The sequence below is a fragment of the Cotesia glomerata genome, unplaced genomic scaffold (genome assembly GCF_020080835.1).
Source record: "Cotesia glomerata isolate CgM1 unplaced genomic scaffold, MPM_Cglom_v2.3 scaffold_17, whole genome shotgun sequence".
Lineage (NCBI taxonomy): Eukaryota > Metazoa > Arthropoda > Insecta > Hymenoptera > Braconidae > Cotesia > Cotesia glomerata.
Genome location: NW_025402108.1, coordinates 74,767 through 91,306, shown reverse-complemented (window position 1 = coordinate 91,306; position 16,540 = coordinate 74,767). Strand labels below are relative to the sequence as shown.

General features: G+C 33.5%; 2 protein-coding genes across 3 annotated transcripts; both read right to left on the bottom strand.

Annotated features, from left to right (window-relative positions):
- Positions 1 to 1,465: 1,465 nt before the first annotated feature.
- Positions 1,466 to 4,321, bottom strand: LOC123273932. The gene is made up of 2 exons (XM_044741417.1): positions 3,161 to 4,321; positions 1,466 to 1,663 (listed from the first exon to the last, which is right to left on the bottom strand). The coding sequence occupies exons 1-2, from the start codon at positions 4,319 to 4,321 to the stop codon at positions 1,466 to 1,468; spliced, it is 1,359 nt and encodes a 452-aa protein (XP_044597352.1).
- Positions 4,322 to 9,855: 5,534 nt separating this feature from the next.
- On the bottom strand, positions 9,856 to 16,222 carry LOC123273942. Of its 2 annotated transcripts, XM_044741431.1 has the most exons (3): positions 15,956 to 16,222; positions 15,070 to 15,277; positions 9,856 to 10,111 (listed from the first exon to the last, which is right to left on the bottom strand). In XM_044741431.1, exons 1-3 carry the CDS (start codon positions 16,163 to 16,165, stop codon positions 10,086 to 10,088), a joined length of 444 nt encoding a protein of 147 aa, XP_044597366.1. In that variant the 5' UTR covers positions 16,166 to 16,222; the 3' UTR covers positions 9,856 to 10,085. The 2 variants fall into 2 exon arrangements, with proteins under 2 accessions (XP_044597366.1, XP_044597364.1); XM_044741429.1 differs by lacking the exon at positions 15,956 to 16,222 and having other exon boundaries at positions 15,070 to 15,578.
- Positions 16,223 to 16,540: the final 318 nt, after the last annotated feature.

The window sequence follows — 16,540 nt, the reverse complement described above, 5'->3', positions numbered from 1 at the left end:
AGGTTTTCTTTCATATTCGAGAAACCTAAGATAACGCTCAAGCACTTGTAAGTAAGCTTGACATTTTTCACGATCTGTATTATATTTACCGAAAGAATTTAAAATCTCATACATTTCATTGTCGAGACGCGTTAACACTGTACCGGTTGTCAAGCACGTTCTATTTTTTGCACACTCTTCGTTTTTTTCTGAGCTTATCTTTTCATTAAGTTTAGCCTCAGGTACTAATACCATTTTACGGGCGTGTTCGATATTTTTTCAAATTTATTTAGTAATAAAATTTGAAATTAGAGCTCCTAAAACAGGAGCTAAAACAAGGGCAGAAAACCGCCTTTTTGTATAATTATTTTCTTTTTGTTTTGGAAACTACTACCTTTTGATGATAATTTTCTTAAAAGCTTAACGTGGCGTTTTAATTTTGTTTTATATTCGGGTGACAAGGGGACGGTACCCTGTAGTATGTTTAATATGCACTCACAAATACAACGTATCAAAGCAGGATCTGCTTTACGCAATACAGCCTGGCGCTGTGTGTTACTAAGGTAACACAACGCTTGTAATACACGCAGCTGCTTTTTCTGGATAGGTGTGTTCGCACCCATTATCAGTGAAGGACTGGTACATCGTTACGGCTAGTTTTATAATTTATATTTTTTTTAGATACATATACGTACTGGTGAGGGTCATCGGGAAAAATACAACTACAAAAACGGCAGTTTTCGGGTGTTGACTGTTTTAAATCTAGTAGTAAGTAACCGTGCGGTGAAGATGTAGCGTCATAATATATTTCTTGCAGAAACCGTGTATTTTCAGGATTAACTTGTCTAGCTAGATGTTGTATTTGCGATCTATCGCGAGGGTTTTTAAAAATCACAATATAATTGGCATTTAACGATATATCCCTCTGACCCCTCCCCTGATGAAAAATGTTCTGCGTCAGAAAAATCACGCTTAAATTCTTGTGATGGCTGCCCTTTGTAAAAAGATCTATCACAGCGTTGTTTGAAGCTTCTCGCATTAAATCGTCGATAATGACTAATTTAGCCATCTTATCACCACTGTAATCTTCACTACCGGGTAAACCTTCACGAAACTCAATATTTTTGCAATTTATATATTCGTCATAGCTTGACTGCCATTCACCGTAATGAAATATTATTTTTGCAAAATTTGTATCGCTCATTTGAGGAAGATGTTTAATAAATCCTTTTTACAAACACTGTTTTACCACAGCCTGTAGGACCGCAAACGATCGAAGTCCACGGGTGTTTCCATCGAGGATCCATGATGTATACTAAATTAATTTTACATGGGTTTACGACATATATAAATAAGTTAACAAATAAGTATGTTTCTATGTTTTATTTAAAAACTACCGTCATACTTGTAGTTACAAGAATAAAATATTGTGCAGAATAATAAATGTTTTCAAATAAAGTATTTTAAAATATTAAAGTCATGAAGATTAGCAACTGATTTGTGTATGTGCGCCTTCACCCGTACTGCTGTCTCCGTCATCGTTATGGTCGTCCCGGCGGACGTCAGAGTTGTTGTCTCCGTCATCATAACGGATGTGCCAGAGAGGTACAAGAGCTTCTTGCACAGCGTCAGGAGCTGACCTCATAGCTGCATCGAATACAGACCTCGACAAACTCATGAAAAACTGCAACATTGACAAATTCAATAACAAAGTTAATTTGTGTGTTACATATTTTAACAAACACCATTTTTGACATACCTCTAGATAAGTCTGACTTTGTCTAACCAATCGTGTACACAGAGATAACCATACGATAGTTTCTTCATTTAACCTGGAAGGTAATATCCGAAAAAGAGGGTCTTGAGGCCATCATGTGCGAAACGCTTCAAGATCTTCTACGGTCACCTCTATTACAGGTAATATTCCTGATTCTTCTTGAAGAACAATCTCTTCACATTTAGAGTAACACATTTTACAGGGCACTTTAGATGATACTAAACTACAGTTCGTATATTAACTGTTTTGTTAGCGTCTCGTACGGTGATGATCCGGCACTATTGAGATAACCAGCTACTTATTTGCTGACCTTTTGCATTTTCACTTATTTTATATTATAAACGGTTCCCTACGACTTTTCAAAATTGCTTTTTGCAAAGCCAACACATTATTTAACGCGCATGCTAAATTATTACCTGTTCCGTGAAACCCGCAATTAACGTCTCCTGATTCTAAGTTTTTAAAGCTTGGACATTCGTCAGGCTCTTCTTCTTCTAAATTAATAATTTTCATACGTAATAATGTTTCAAGATATTTCAATTTAATACTACCGCGCACGTAAATTGTATGAGCCTTTTCACAATAAAACTTAAAAATGTCAAAAATATTGGATAAGGTAACACCACCGTCAGACCATCTTATACCGTGTTTATTTTTTGTAAGCCAATAATTAGTTTTCCGTGTTTTTGATAATAATTGACTATCAGAAAAAGATGGTTTAAGCAACCAATGCTTTTGTATTGAATTATCGACACTGATTATAGCGATTTCTTTGGGCACAAAAGTACCTTGATCGTTAGTTAGACCTTGTATATCTATAATTAATTCCATTTATGATAGGTAATCGTGATACATCTGCAGAAGACGGTTTCCGTAGTGGTACTGACGACGCCGTTGTTGAATATACTTATAAGTAGATAAATTAATGTTATCAAGATACTTACACGTGTTTTAATTTTACAATAAACAAATATGAATGCGTGAATAAAACAGTAAGAGTTTTCATTTTAATTAAATTTTAATACAATCACATATGTGTATATAATTTCTTTTTTTTTTTTTTTTTTTAAATACAAATAATAGTTTATTTTTTTTAAAAAACACAATAAAATATATATGTATATAATTTTTATTCTAAAATATAACAATATTAATTTATAATTAAAATTTATACCCAAAAGGCAGAGTTGTATACTTATTTCTAAAACGCCGTTTTTTAAATTGCGGGTATGTTCTTTTCTTTTCTTTTTTCGTAACTACGGTATGAAAACATGTTCTACGTATAGCGTTAAAACGTACTTCTATAGGTGTTCTTCTTTTACCAGTCACAAGGTCCCTAACGTTTTTATAATTAATTTTAAGACTGTTAGAAAAATTTAAGGTTATACCTTTTACTTTACAAACCTCTGCCAAAACATAAATACAGGAGTCTGTATCGCAATATAACACCCTTTTGCCCAAATTTTCTAAATAAGAATATAATTTAAGACGGGCTTGCGCTGTCGTGTACGCTGCTATAACAACATTTGTTGTCCGGGATGGTTTTATAGCCTCTCGAGCGTTTATAAAATTAATATACAAAGTTTTATCATTCACAGGCAAAAACCCACAGATTTCTATCTGAGTATCTGTTAATAACTCCATTAAGCGGTTTCTAGTTGTAACAATTTCAGTTTGCATTAAATTTTCACGCTGCCCGAATTTTCCCCATAAAGAGTTTAAACTGAGCTTCGCTACAGAACGTAGTCCCGAATTATATTTAATTTTATCTTTATCTAAAGATATTCCTTCAGCGCGCTCGTAATCTTCAATATATTTATTTTTATCCACCTCAGTTACACAATCTTTCGGAAAACCGCTAGCCTCTGTTTTAATTTTTAAAAAAGTATTGATATCTTCTGTAAATAACCCATCACACTCTTTGTCTTTATTATACTGCATTATATCATACTGCCATATTTCATAAATCTTAAGAACAATATAACCTTTTGAAACAGCTTTTTTGACCTCGTCTACAACCCACGTACCTGTAAATTTTCTATCCTTCGTTTTATGATTACAACCGGTTTGTCTCAATTCTTGAGCGAAAGTTCGACACAGCGCAAAAAGAAGCCTATTATGGATTTTGCAAGACAGTACGGGGTGATAAAGTTTTCGCGGTGGTAAAACGGTACATTTTATAAGCCCCTCTATACCAGCCAAATTATTATGTTCACCTACTATTTTATAACAGTCTTCACCAATATAAATTTCGGGATGGCCAACCGGAAACTTGCCTGTTTTGCAAATATGTGGGTAGAGCGAGCAAACGTCGACATATTTAATTTTTTCATTATCTTTAACGTCGTACAAACTCACAAAACTTTTTGTACGGCCACCAAAAAAAGCATCGCGTGGTTTCAAAGGCTCTATACTAAGAAGTGGATGCTCTCTCAGTTCCATAGCAGTCTCAGGTACACTCGTTAAAAAAACATCAAAGTCACACTCCCATTCTTCTATCAAATTATAACCTAAGCCTCGGATTTTTTCTGATGTTGCTATTATACTATCGTACCTCGTATCCATACTCTCAAAGTTATCGCTGGCATTAAGTTTTTTATCACGATTTATTCTGTAACATTTTGGACACCCATGCCAATAACAACCATGGAATTGTAGACACGTTTTCTTGACCCGTTATAAGATTTTTAAAGTAACCGTCAACAGGTATACCTGATGGTAAACGGAATTCTTTACCATATCCTGCGTGTATAATTTTCCACCCGTATTCGCGCTCTTTTAAAATTAACCATTTAATTGCTTTATGTGACTGGTTAGCAGACCACCTGTAAGTTCCGTTGATTGGTAAAATACCTATTGTGTTAGGTTTCAAAAAATTACGTCGAAAAATTTTTGAACACGCAGCAGCTATTGTGGTGCATTCAGAAAAGGGACAAACATTTCCGCATTGTATAAACATTTCTCGAAATAACATACAAGCTCTTCTAAGAATAGTGACATCGCTCTTACAATAATATTCCATTTCATTTTTAAAATTAAAAAAATATTTTTCACAAACTTTTGCATTATACCATAATGTAAATTTTTCGTAAGTTTTTGAAAACATAGTTTCGGGCGAAAAATATTTTGCAGGGGGCATGCGACCAACATAATTTTTATTCTTAGGCGTGTTAAATAAATAAGGAAAGTATCCTTTTGAGGCTTCGTCTTCAAAACCAAAAGCTTTCGGTAATCCACGTAAAGGCATATGTAGGTAATTGAGACTGTCTAAAAAAACGGTTTTGGCTACCCTCATTACGATTATTTTTGTCCCGTTTAAAATTAAATCTGGTAAACGCGTTTTCTTTTTCTCAATCATACATTTCAAAACAAATTGGGCATCAAAACTGCTAGCGTTATGCGCAATACAAATTATTTTTGAAAATTTTGGATAATTTTGTAAGGCCAAATCGATTAAGTTTTCTACGGGATTATCATAAAAAATAAACTCCCTTTCACCACATTCCTCACAATTTTTAGTAACATCTTTACTATCCCAACAAAAAGTGCAGGTTTTTTGAACCACACACAAATTAGGTACATGTATTTTTGTAGAAGGTGACCCTTTAACGCGTTCGTTTTGTTGTGTTTCAAAGTCATAGAACAAAAATAAAACTTTCGGCAAGTATTTTCGTTTAAGAGGCGCCATATAACAATAATGATTAATCGGTCTTTCACAGCAACATATCTGGCAATAACTTAAATCGCAATTATGTGGTAGATCACAATGTTTACAACGGCAACATACAGAGCATAATTTCAACACATTACATACACTCATATTTTTATTCTTACCACGTAAATTACCTGAACCTAATTTCAAATGATTTGTATAGCTACGGTCGCTTGAAAACCACCTATTACATAAAGCGCAGTTGATTTTATTCAAATATTCACACACCGGTGCAGTGTTACATCTAGGGCATTTTTTCGAACATCTATGATCACGATTCGATTCATAACCCTTATTGCATAATTCGCAAAAAGAACGGCTGCCTAAAGCCCCTGCTAAATTTGATATAGGTTGGTAATGCTTACTGTCAGGATAATATAATAGATATATTGAATGTAAGATTTCTCCAAATGCTTCCTGGACTGTCACGCGCCCGTCAAAAATAGGCAGCCCTCCTTTCCCGAATGTTAAAAATTCATACACTACCAACGCTATACCCTCCGGTTCAAAATATCGTTGAAAAGCTAATATTTCGGTGATACCACTACCTTGGCGAGGTATTTGGATACCTGTTGTGTGTAATAATTTAAGTGCTTCGTTTTCTTGTAAACGTGATCTACTGTCTGTTATACTTTTCCATTTTCTATGTAAAACACCCGTGCGTATTTCGCCTCTTTCAATAAATACTTTGGCAACAGCTAAAGACCGCGGCAAACATAAATTATCGTTATTGTTAATCGTTATAATGGACCGTTTAAACATGTTTTCGTGAGATAAGCCTACTTTACCACGGCCCGCAATACCAGTAACAACAGCTGAAGTAATAATCAACTTATCGTCGGTAGTAAGACCGACTGCACTTTGAGACACATCACTTAACAAACGCCACAAATCATCAGCTGAAACGGTGTTTGCCCTCTAGAACCGCGACCAAATAACGCCTTGGGTTAGTTTTTCATAATTTATAGTAAAACCAACGTAATCATAAGGATGACAACCTTCGGTAATATGTGTAACAATGTCGGTCAACACGCTATGAAACCATTGCATAGGTTCGGTATTATCGTTAGGTTGTTGAATCTTTATGGTTGTTTCTTTACCTTTAGTTTGAAAACGACGAAATTTTTTTATTATTTCGCGCTCTATAATAAAACGATGCCCTGGTGGAAGTATATCTATGTAATTGTGTTCATTTGCTTGCAAATGTTGCTGTGTAGAAGTTGACGGTAAATCCTGAACGTTTTTAGTCTGTGACCTTGTTATTATACCCCCTGCTTGAATACCTGAAATTAAGTTCAATTTAAAAAAAAGTTACAAATAAAATAAACATTATAGAAATAATTATTTTACATGAATAATTAAGCTACGTCTGCTGTGTCAAAGGTGTTTTGCTTAGTAGAAATACCTAATAATTGGCTCTGCATTAGAGCATGTACAGTGGCCTTGCATCATCAGCATTATCATTGTCAGTAGACGGTGCTTCTTCTTCTTCTTCTTCTTCTTCTTCTTCTTCTTCTTCTTCTTCTTCTTCTTCTTCTTCTTCTTCTTCTTCTTCTTCTTCTTCTTCTTCTTCTTCTTCTTCTTCTTCTTCTTCTTCTTCTTCTTCTTCTTCTTCTTCTTCTTCTTCTTCTTCTTCTTCTTCTTCTTCTTCTTCTTCTTCTTCTTCTTCTTCTTCTTCCCCTCCTCCTCTTCCTCCTTCTTCTTCTTCTTCCTCCTCCTTTTCCTTCTTCTTCTTCTTCTTCTTCTTCTTCTTCTTCCTTCTTCTTCTTCTTCTTCTTCTTCTTCTTCTTCTTCTTCTTCTTCTTCTTCTTCTTCTTCTTCTTCTTCTTCTTCTTCTTCTTCTTCTTCTTCTTCTTCTTCTTCTTCTTCTTCCTTCTTCTTCTTCTTCTTCTTCTTCTTCTTCTTCTTCTTCTTCTTCTTCTTCTTCTTCTTCTTCTTCTTCTTCTTCTTCTTCTTCTTCTTCTTCTTCTTCTTCTTCTTCTTCTTCTTCTTCTTCTTCTTCTTCTTCTTCTTCTTCTTCTTCTTCTTCTTCTTCTTCTTCTTCTTCTTCTTCTTCTTCTTCTTCTTCTTCTTCTTCTTCTTCTTCTTCTTCTTCTTCTTTTTCTTCTTCTTCTTCTTCTTCTTTATCATCATCAGCAGTATTATCTTTATAAAAGGCATAACTACGGTGTGGTTGATTTAGTTTTTCCTCTTCTGAGTCAAGATTTGTTAGCATGAAAGTTTCTTCATCGGTATCTGTAGGATGTGAAACATATGAATCGTTAGAACTTGTAGATGACAATCTATCACGTTTGAGCCCTTTAAATCTCTTCAATTTTATTATTTCTGCTTTGTTAATGTGTCGCGATGTAGACGTCTTTCTCCCACTCTGAAATTTACAATTACAAATAAAAGGATTTTACTTATTAAAAGAATCAATCATACCTTGACGTTTTTCGGATTATTAACAGTGTCTTCATTTTCGTCGCTATCACTGCTTAATCGTGTCGTCTACGCATACCGTTTACTACGGGAACTTGTAAATTTTGTATCAGTTTTCTTATAAGGTAAAAGCCCCAATAGATGATCATGTACCAGTATATGATCACTCCATGTATTTGTATACCTATATTTATGAATATAGATATACAAATACATGGAGTGATCATATACTGGTACGTGATCATCTATTGGGGCTTTTACCTTAGTCCGGTATTACTATTCACACATAGTAAAATTAATTGGAAATTTTTTGCAGTGTACTAATATTACTATAATATTACTAATATTACTGTAAACCTAAGCATGATCTTCAAGAAATACAACATCTCACGGTAAGTATAATACCTATTTTTTTTTTTTTTTCATCTTGCAGAAAACCGTTTTTAATCAAAACGATACTGGTGAGTAAAATAAGATATTCAATTATGAATAAGACAACAGACGGTAAGTAAGCTTTTAATTCACGTAAACTATATATGAAATGGTACGTGTTTACAGGTCTCTGTAACACTGGTATATATATATATATATATATTGAGACACTACAAAATGTCCCGATGTTACCAGCCTGGCGAACTACCACCCGAAATTTTCGTTACCGACACTAGCTAAATTAATGTGTAGCCCCCGTGACGTCACAAGACGACACGAGGAGGGAAAAATCAGCTACGAGCCTAAAAACCTGAGCATTGATCGACACTTCGATCTATCCCCCGGTGTCAACCACCACGCTAGATATTTCTTAGTCAATCTTACCACTATTACCACTATTATCACTATTACTACTATTCGGTGATTACTCACTAAAATCATATATAAAATCTATTATTAATTATTATAAAATCTTATACTACTTTTATTAATATTATCAGTTCATATTAGGTGATAATTCACCACAATTATTGTTAAACCACGTATATTTCTATTATTAAGTGTATGTTCTCTTTATTAGCAATATTCTATTAAGTTGCGTTACCAAGTTATTCATAAAATTATAACAAAAGTGAATAATTGTGCAATAAAATTGAGTTCATTGTTAATACTACTATATATCATTATTGAAACAACACCACACAACTATTTCGGCCAATCTCGTCAATCAAAAGGGTCAATCAAGGACAAAGGGTCATCTTCGCAGTCAAATTTGTAAGTAATTAAAGCAAGTTAACTGGCACGCACGAGAACTTTTGTCTAGACCTTTTCTATTAAACAAAATACCGACATTCATACGGAAGCGGAATATTCCAAAGAGCAGTGGATCCCAAAACTTTTTATGAAACTTAGGCGACTATTCTCTTATCCGCGAGGTTTAGTGGGCTAAGGAATTAAATTTTTTAAGATTGAAAAATTTAGTGTTTCAATATATATATATATATATATATATATATATATATATATATATATATGCAATCAAATGTACAACCGCTTGTCCCCACCAGGGTGTCGCGAACCATCCCCACCGTGCGCCGCGAGCTACCACCACTGGGTGGTGGGGGCCGCCAAAGTTGCACCATACTGCTTACGTGTTATGTTAGTATGTGTTTAATACATGTGTCAGCGCTTGCGTATGAGTAAGCTTTAATAAAAAGCAAGCGTGTTGATTGTTGATGCATTTTTATTTGTGTGAATATTTTAATTTTCTTAATTTTACAATTATGCCAAAAACTACCAGATCAAAAACCGTAATTGACGCTGTTTTCCAAAGATGGTTATTATTTACAAGTGGGATCAATCCAAGCTAAGTGTGAGGAAGTGAATTAATTTAACACAACAATTTTATATTAAATAATCTAAACGAATCTTTATTTATCTTCTAAATGATTAATAAATGATAATATGTTATCTTGAATAATTAACAATATTGTAATAATACAAAAAGAATGTAAAAGAATAATTATAAGGTGTATGCACGTGGCTGCACGTAGTACCGCCAAGAGTACAAGATATAAAGTAAAGTATAGAGAGTAAAAGGGGAGAGGAGTCGTATGCGCCGTCGAGCGGCGCGCAGACCGACGCCAACTCACTAGCCATAATAATAATAATCTAGATATATAAAAAAATAGATCTCAGCGGACTTGGGTAAATTCGTGTCTTCTTAACACTCCCTCCATTTTCCCACGTCCAGCTTCCACTGCGCTACTTCTTGCGATCAACAGAGTTTTCTGTAACATAGTGAAAATATAATTATAATTAATTCTAACAATTTTATGAACTTCTAATTATTTTAGTCCAAAAATTTATCTCTTAAGTATCTAAATGGTTCTGCAGGTAATGGTTTTGTGAGTATATCTGCTAGGTTCTCTTTCGTAGATATCCAACAAACTCTTATTCTATTTTCATTAACGCATTGTTTAATGAAATCACCATGGGTTTTTGCCATGTGCTTTCTATTACCTGTTTTCTCTCTTTCTAGTAATTCTAATTTAATTTCATTTACACTATTATCAAACATTTTAAGTTTATGACTGCCATCTTTCTTAGTACAATCATTTGCTGATCTGTTATCACACCAAATAGTCGTAGGAAATAGTGTTATTCCAATAATAAATCTAATTGCTTTATCCAGAAATATTATCTCTTGACAGGCATCACTCATTGCCAAATACTCAGCTTGACAAGTCGAAAGTGTAACATAGTTTTGTTTGTGACTTCTCCATGCTATTATATCACCAAACAGTCTAATAATGTATCCACCTGATGAAGTTGAGTCATTATTGTCTCTAAAACTAGCATCTGAAAAAGCTTCTAGTTCATCTGAGTTACCTGTGTATTTCAGGCTTAAGTCTACAGTGTCCTTTAAGTATCTCAGAATTCTTTTAACATCTTTCCAGTCGTCTTCGTTGGCATCTAATTGTTTTCTAGCTAAGTAATGTACAGCAAACGCAATATCTGGTCTAGTTCCATTTGCTAAGTACATGAGACTTTCAATTGCCTCTCTGTATGGAGCTTTTCTAGTTGTTGATGATTGTTCACATTTGGACGATTCTGATTCTTCTAGTTTTCTTCTTTTGCATCTATTTTCAGTTTGTCTAGTAACCATTGGGGTGTTTTGAGGATTACAATCTGTTATCTTGAATCTATCTAAAATGCTTTCAATATAATTACTTTGCTTCAATACAATGTATTTTGTTTAACCGCTAGGAAAAGGACCTAGTCACATACTTATAAGAAGAATTGCGCCTTCGGGCTTAATCGTTAAAACTCGGGAATAATCGTATCACGCTATGGCCGTCGCCCATGCGCGCCTTGGTTAGCGGTAGAGAAGCCGGCTCACGTGGCCGGCTGCAACAGTTGTGCTTGGACATCTGTACTAGTACGACTACTCTGTGCGAATCGATTCTGATATTTCTTACTTACATCCCACTTTCATTTAAATATTTAAATTATTCATTAAATATAAATAATTATATTAGCTTCAATTATACTTTAAATTCTCAATTCATTTAAATCAGTTCAATAGTTCAGTGAATTAACATAAATTAAATCAAGTAAATTTATTTAGTGACGCCACGCGGCCATTACGCGCCACCGTTAACAAAGGATTGCATCAGCCACGCGGCTTTAGTCAATCCATAATTGACGCGTGATATTAACAATTAATTACATTAAATTAGTTATTGACATTTAATTTCGATCTTATTTAATTTAGCTTATAAATAATTAAATTCCAACTTCAAATCATTTGACTAATTTCTACACGAAAAACATCAAACTCAATTGACTAACATTCTGTTATCAATTGAATATTATTTGCTCTCACCTTGAGACAATTGAACATTAATAGATCTCACTCTGAGATAGTTCAAAGTGATTAGATATTACTAGCTCCCACCTTGGGACTTATCTAATTCAGATTATCGATAATTTTCTATCTAAGGCGGTTGAGCTCACCCCTATTGCGTTATTGCAACGTAATTTTACACATTCACACTTACACATACACAATTTACTTGTATAATTTCATCAAGGAGGTTTTTTCCCAGCCTAGCTGGGTTTTCCTCCTTTGGGGACAAATAAATTCTTCTAAATTGTTCCCCAAAAAATCCAAGTATTTTTATTTAATTTCCTAATCCCAACTTTATCGTATAATTTAAAACAATTACGGGAATTATCCGCATTGGATAGTTTTCGACAAAACATATTTTTCTTGTCTATTTCTCTCTATTTCAATTCCAAGAAATTTCCTGGGTTCACCAAGAACTTTCATCTCGAAATTCTTGCATAAGTGATTCCCAACTTCATCTAATTTTGTTTTATCATTGCTAGCGGCTAAAATGTCATCTACATAAATTAGCAACACAACTACGATTCCATTTTTCCTCCAAGTATACAAACATGGTTCATGTAAATCGTTTTCGAGACCAATTTCTTTTACCACTTGATTAAATCTAGTGTTCCACTTCTTTGGACTTACTTTTAATCCATACAAAGATTTCTTTAATTTAAGTATCTTTGTTTGTTTTGTCTTTTCATCTACATCTAGATCTGGTATCTTCATATAAATATCTTCATCTAAATTTCCATAAAGGAATGCCGTTTTTCACATCATATTGACAGATTTCTAGATCATATTTATTTACTATTAAAAGTAATGCTCGTATGAGTGATAATCTAGATACTGGCGAGTATGTATCTTTTAAATCATAATCATTCTTGTCTTTAAAACCTCGACATACTAGTCGTGCTTTATAAAGTACATCTTTATTTGCTTCTACTTTCTTTTTAAATACCCATCTTGAATCAATGATGTTTAATTTTCCTTCAGTTTTACTTGCTTCTTCCAAATCTACGAATTCCCAGACGTCATTTTTAGTTATAGAATCCAGTTCATCCTTGATAGCTCTCATCCATTGACATCTTTCATTTGAGTTGCTTGCCTCATCATAATTGATAGGTTCTTTGTTTAAAGAAGTAATTAAACAACTTACCAATTCTTGTTCATCCTTCTTCGATTGATCTTCAGACACATTGACGCTTCTTGCAAATCTTATGTCTTCAATTAATTTTCTATCTTTATCCTTTTCAGATTCTAATTTTCTTTTCATCTCACCTCTAGTCCATGGTCTAATTTCTTCTGATGAATTCTTCTTTTCATTTAAGTTTTTAACACCTAATAGATTTTTGCGGGGTCTTCCTCTTTTTCTTTGTTCCGGTTTCTCTTTTTCTTCGTTGATTTTGTCTTCTAGACTATTTGGTACATTTTCGTTTGACTTCCAACTAATTTCATCTTCAGTTTCTTCTATTTGTTTATTCTTATATACATCTTTGTACACTAATTTTCCATTGAATCTAACATGTCGTGATTCTAGAAATTTTCCTGTATTTGGGTGCCATAGCAAGTATCCTGTGGGTTTATATCCCACCATGACCGCTTTGATTGCTCTCTCGCTGAACTTGTGCTCTGGTTTTGGAATTCTAATAAATCCAATACATCCAAATCTTTTAATTTTGTCAAAATGACAATTTTCATTCTTGTTAAACTTCATCAGTGGTACGTTGTAATCTATGGATTTATGTGGTGTTCGATTGTATGAGTGCACTGCTGCATCTACTGCTAACTCCCACATACTCTTAGGTAAACCAGAATCTAGCATGTAGGTTCTGACTTTTCTTTGTAACGTAGCGTTGAATCGTTCAGATACTCCATTGTGTTCAGGAGTATAGGGCGGAGTTAATTCTAATTCTATCTTTTCTTTTCTTAAGACATCTAAAAATTTTCCACCAGTAAACTCTGTCCCTTGATCCGATCTAACGTAGCATACTTTCTCATCTTTACCAAGTAGATTTCTTGTAGATATGAGAAACTTTTCTAATGTTTCTCCTGATTCATCTTTAGTCTTTACTGCATATGCTCTAGCTAATCTAGAATAATCATCTATGTACACATTAATAAATCTTTTGTGTCCTGGGTGTGAGGTTGGTTTTATCGGACCCATCGTGTCCGTATGTATTATTTGTAGTGGTCTTGATGCTCTTTGTCTAGTTTCTTTAAACGGTAATTTTTGCATCTTTGACACAATACATATTTCACAGTCTAAAATTGAATCATCGAATTTAACTTTCTCTAATTTATTATATACTTTCTGCAATTTCTTGAGATAGTTCAATGAAGCATGACCAAGTCTTACATGCCATAACATAGCTTCATTTATCTTACTTGAATCTGTTGTTCCTTGCTCTAATGGATTTGATGTAAATAGCTCTTTTAAATTCTTAATATTCTCAATATCATCTACCTTAATTGGATTTCTAGTTATTAAACTAAAGTCCCAATTAAATATGTCATTCTTTGAGTTTTCAGTGTGTTGTTTCATTTCTGGAGACGTTATATCTTCTTCCTCCCCCCTAATTGAAGAATCCTTTAACTCTTCATTTTCTGATTCTCCCTCCTTTCTTTGCAAATCTATTTCTAGTCCATTTGTGTTATCGTCTTGGATCATTACAGCTTTACAACGATAAGCGTTATATCCCCAGTCTAATTTATCTTCATCGCCGATGTAATTCTTGACTTTGAAGTTCAAGATCCAGTTGGGTTTTTCATATGTTCCTTCTAGTATTACTTCTTCTAAATTTTCACTGAATACTCGCAAAATCTTATCATCTAAATAAATCTTAAATCCTTTATCTACTAATTTTTTTAATGATAATAAATTATCTGATACATCTTTAGCACTAATAACATTTGATAATTTAATTATCTTGTTATCTTGATTCGTATAGAGCAAAAGATCACCTTTTCCATCTATTAAAATGTCAGCAGATTTATTCTTGTTGGCACTCTTAATTACTTTATTTTCACATCTTTCAAAGTTACTTAATATTAAGCAGTTCTTTACTATATGATCTGTTGCTCCTGAATCAGCAATAAATTTAATGTCATCTATTAAATCTTCATTTAATTGTTTCTTACCTTGTTTTTCATCAGTCATTCTTTTTGCACTAATACCATCCCGTTTGAAGGCATTTTGTGCTAAGTACTGATTATTCTTATTATAGTTTCTATCACGTCTATCATTCTTATATGGTTTAGAATTCACATTATGTCTAACTCTATTAGTTCTCTGTCTGTCTAGTTTACCTCTAAATTTGATATTATTATTATTATTATTTATAATCTTACTTTTGATCCTGCCATCCTTGCACTCTGAACCCTTATGAGATCTTATCTCCTGACAGTAGTAGCAGAACCACAAATCTTTTGACAGGGGACAATTTTCAATTCTATGTCCAGGTTTGGCACATCTATGGCAGTTCTTCTTGCCGTCAAACTTTGCAGTCTGAGCCTTAATTGTCTCTTCTCCGTCGTTGGTCTTTTTCTCGGCTTCTAGCTGTAGAATTAAAGACTTCATTTCATTTATTGTCATCTCTTTTGAATGAGACCTTTTAATGAAATCTGCGGACATTAATTGAGGGTTTATTGGGGTTATAGCTTGACAGAACGCAGATCTAATTTCTTGCTCAGTTAGTTGTTCCCCATCTCCACAAGATTCATATTCTCTAATGATTTGGTCAAATCTTTCACAGAAATCATTGACCTTTTCATTCTTTTTCATCTTAATTGAATACAATCTTTTCCTAACAGAGCTTGAAGTAAGATTTATCTGTTCTTTTCTACAAGCTTTGATTCTCTTTAAGACTTCTACAGGTTCAGAAATGTCAAGAATTTTCTTGTGATAATCTTCATCTAAATGATTAATAATAATATCTCTAACCAGACATTTTCTTTTATGGATTATTGAATTTGATAAATTATTTTCATAACTATTATTTTCGTCTATTACATCTAATAAATCACAACTAGTTAGTTCTGATTTTAAGTAATCAAACCAAATATTATAATTTGATTTTTGGGTTAACTTATACTCTCTTCTAATATTAATCTTATTTTGATTTAACAGTAATGCATCTTTAACCAAGTTCAATTCTCTAGTAATATTGTTATTTCCATTTGTAGCTTCTAATTGTGTTCTATCTGGGATATTAGGAACTATATGTGAATCTTTTACCTTAGTTGCTTCTATTTTAGCCTTCTCCCGATCTAGCTCTGCTCTACGCCCATCTACCGTCATTTTAAGAGCTTTAACTAGTTCGTGAGTGACTTCTTCTAATCGTTTCGCAGCTCTACCGAGTGTTGCTGACATCTCGCGAGTCTGTTTGTTGGACTCGACCATCAGCATCTTCATATCTTCAAATTCTTTGCTACCAACCATTACCATTTTCTCACAGCTGACAATCTTGGCTTTGGTATTTTCATTCTTATTTTTATTATTATTGTCTTCTATATCTGTAAACATATAATCTTAATTAGTATCTGGAATTTTGTTAACATCTAAGCATCTTGAAACGGGGATCCACCGCTCTCTTGGTCGCCTCTTAATTTATTTAAGGCGCCACTGGATTTTTCCCACAGTATCCAGAAACTGGCCCAGAACATGGAGTGAACACTCAGGGTCGTAAGAGATTGTCAGGAAGGAAACAGAAATTATAACAAGAAATTCATTTTTACAATCCATTTTATTTAACCAACCCTTAATACACAATAAAACCCCTTACAAAATATCAAAACAACTTAATCCCGGTGATATCCTCTT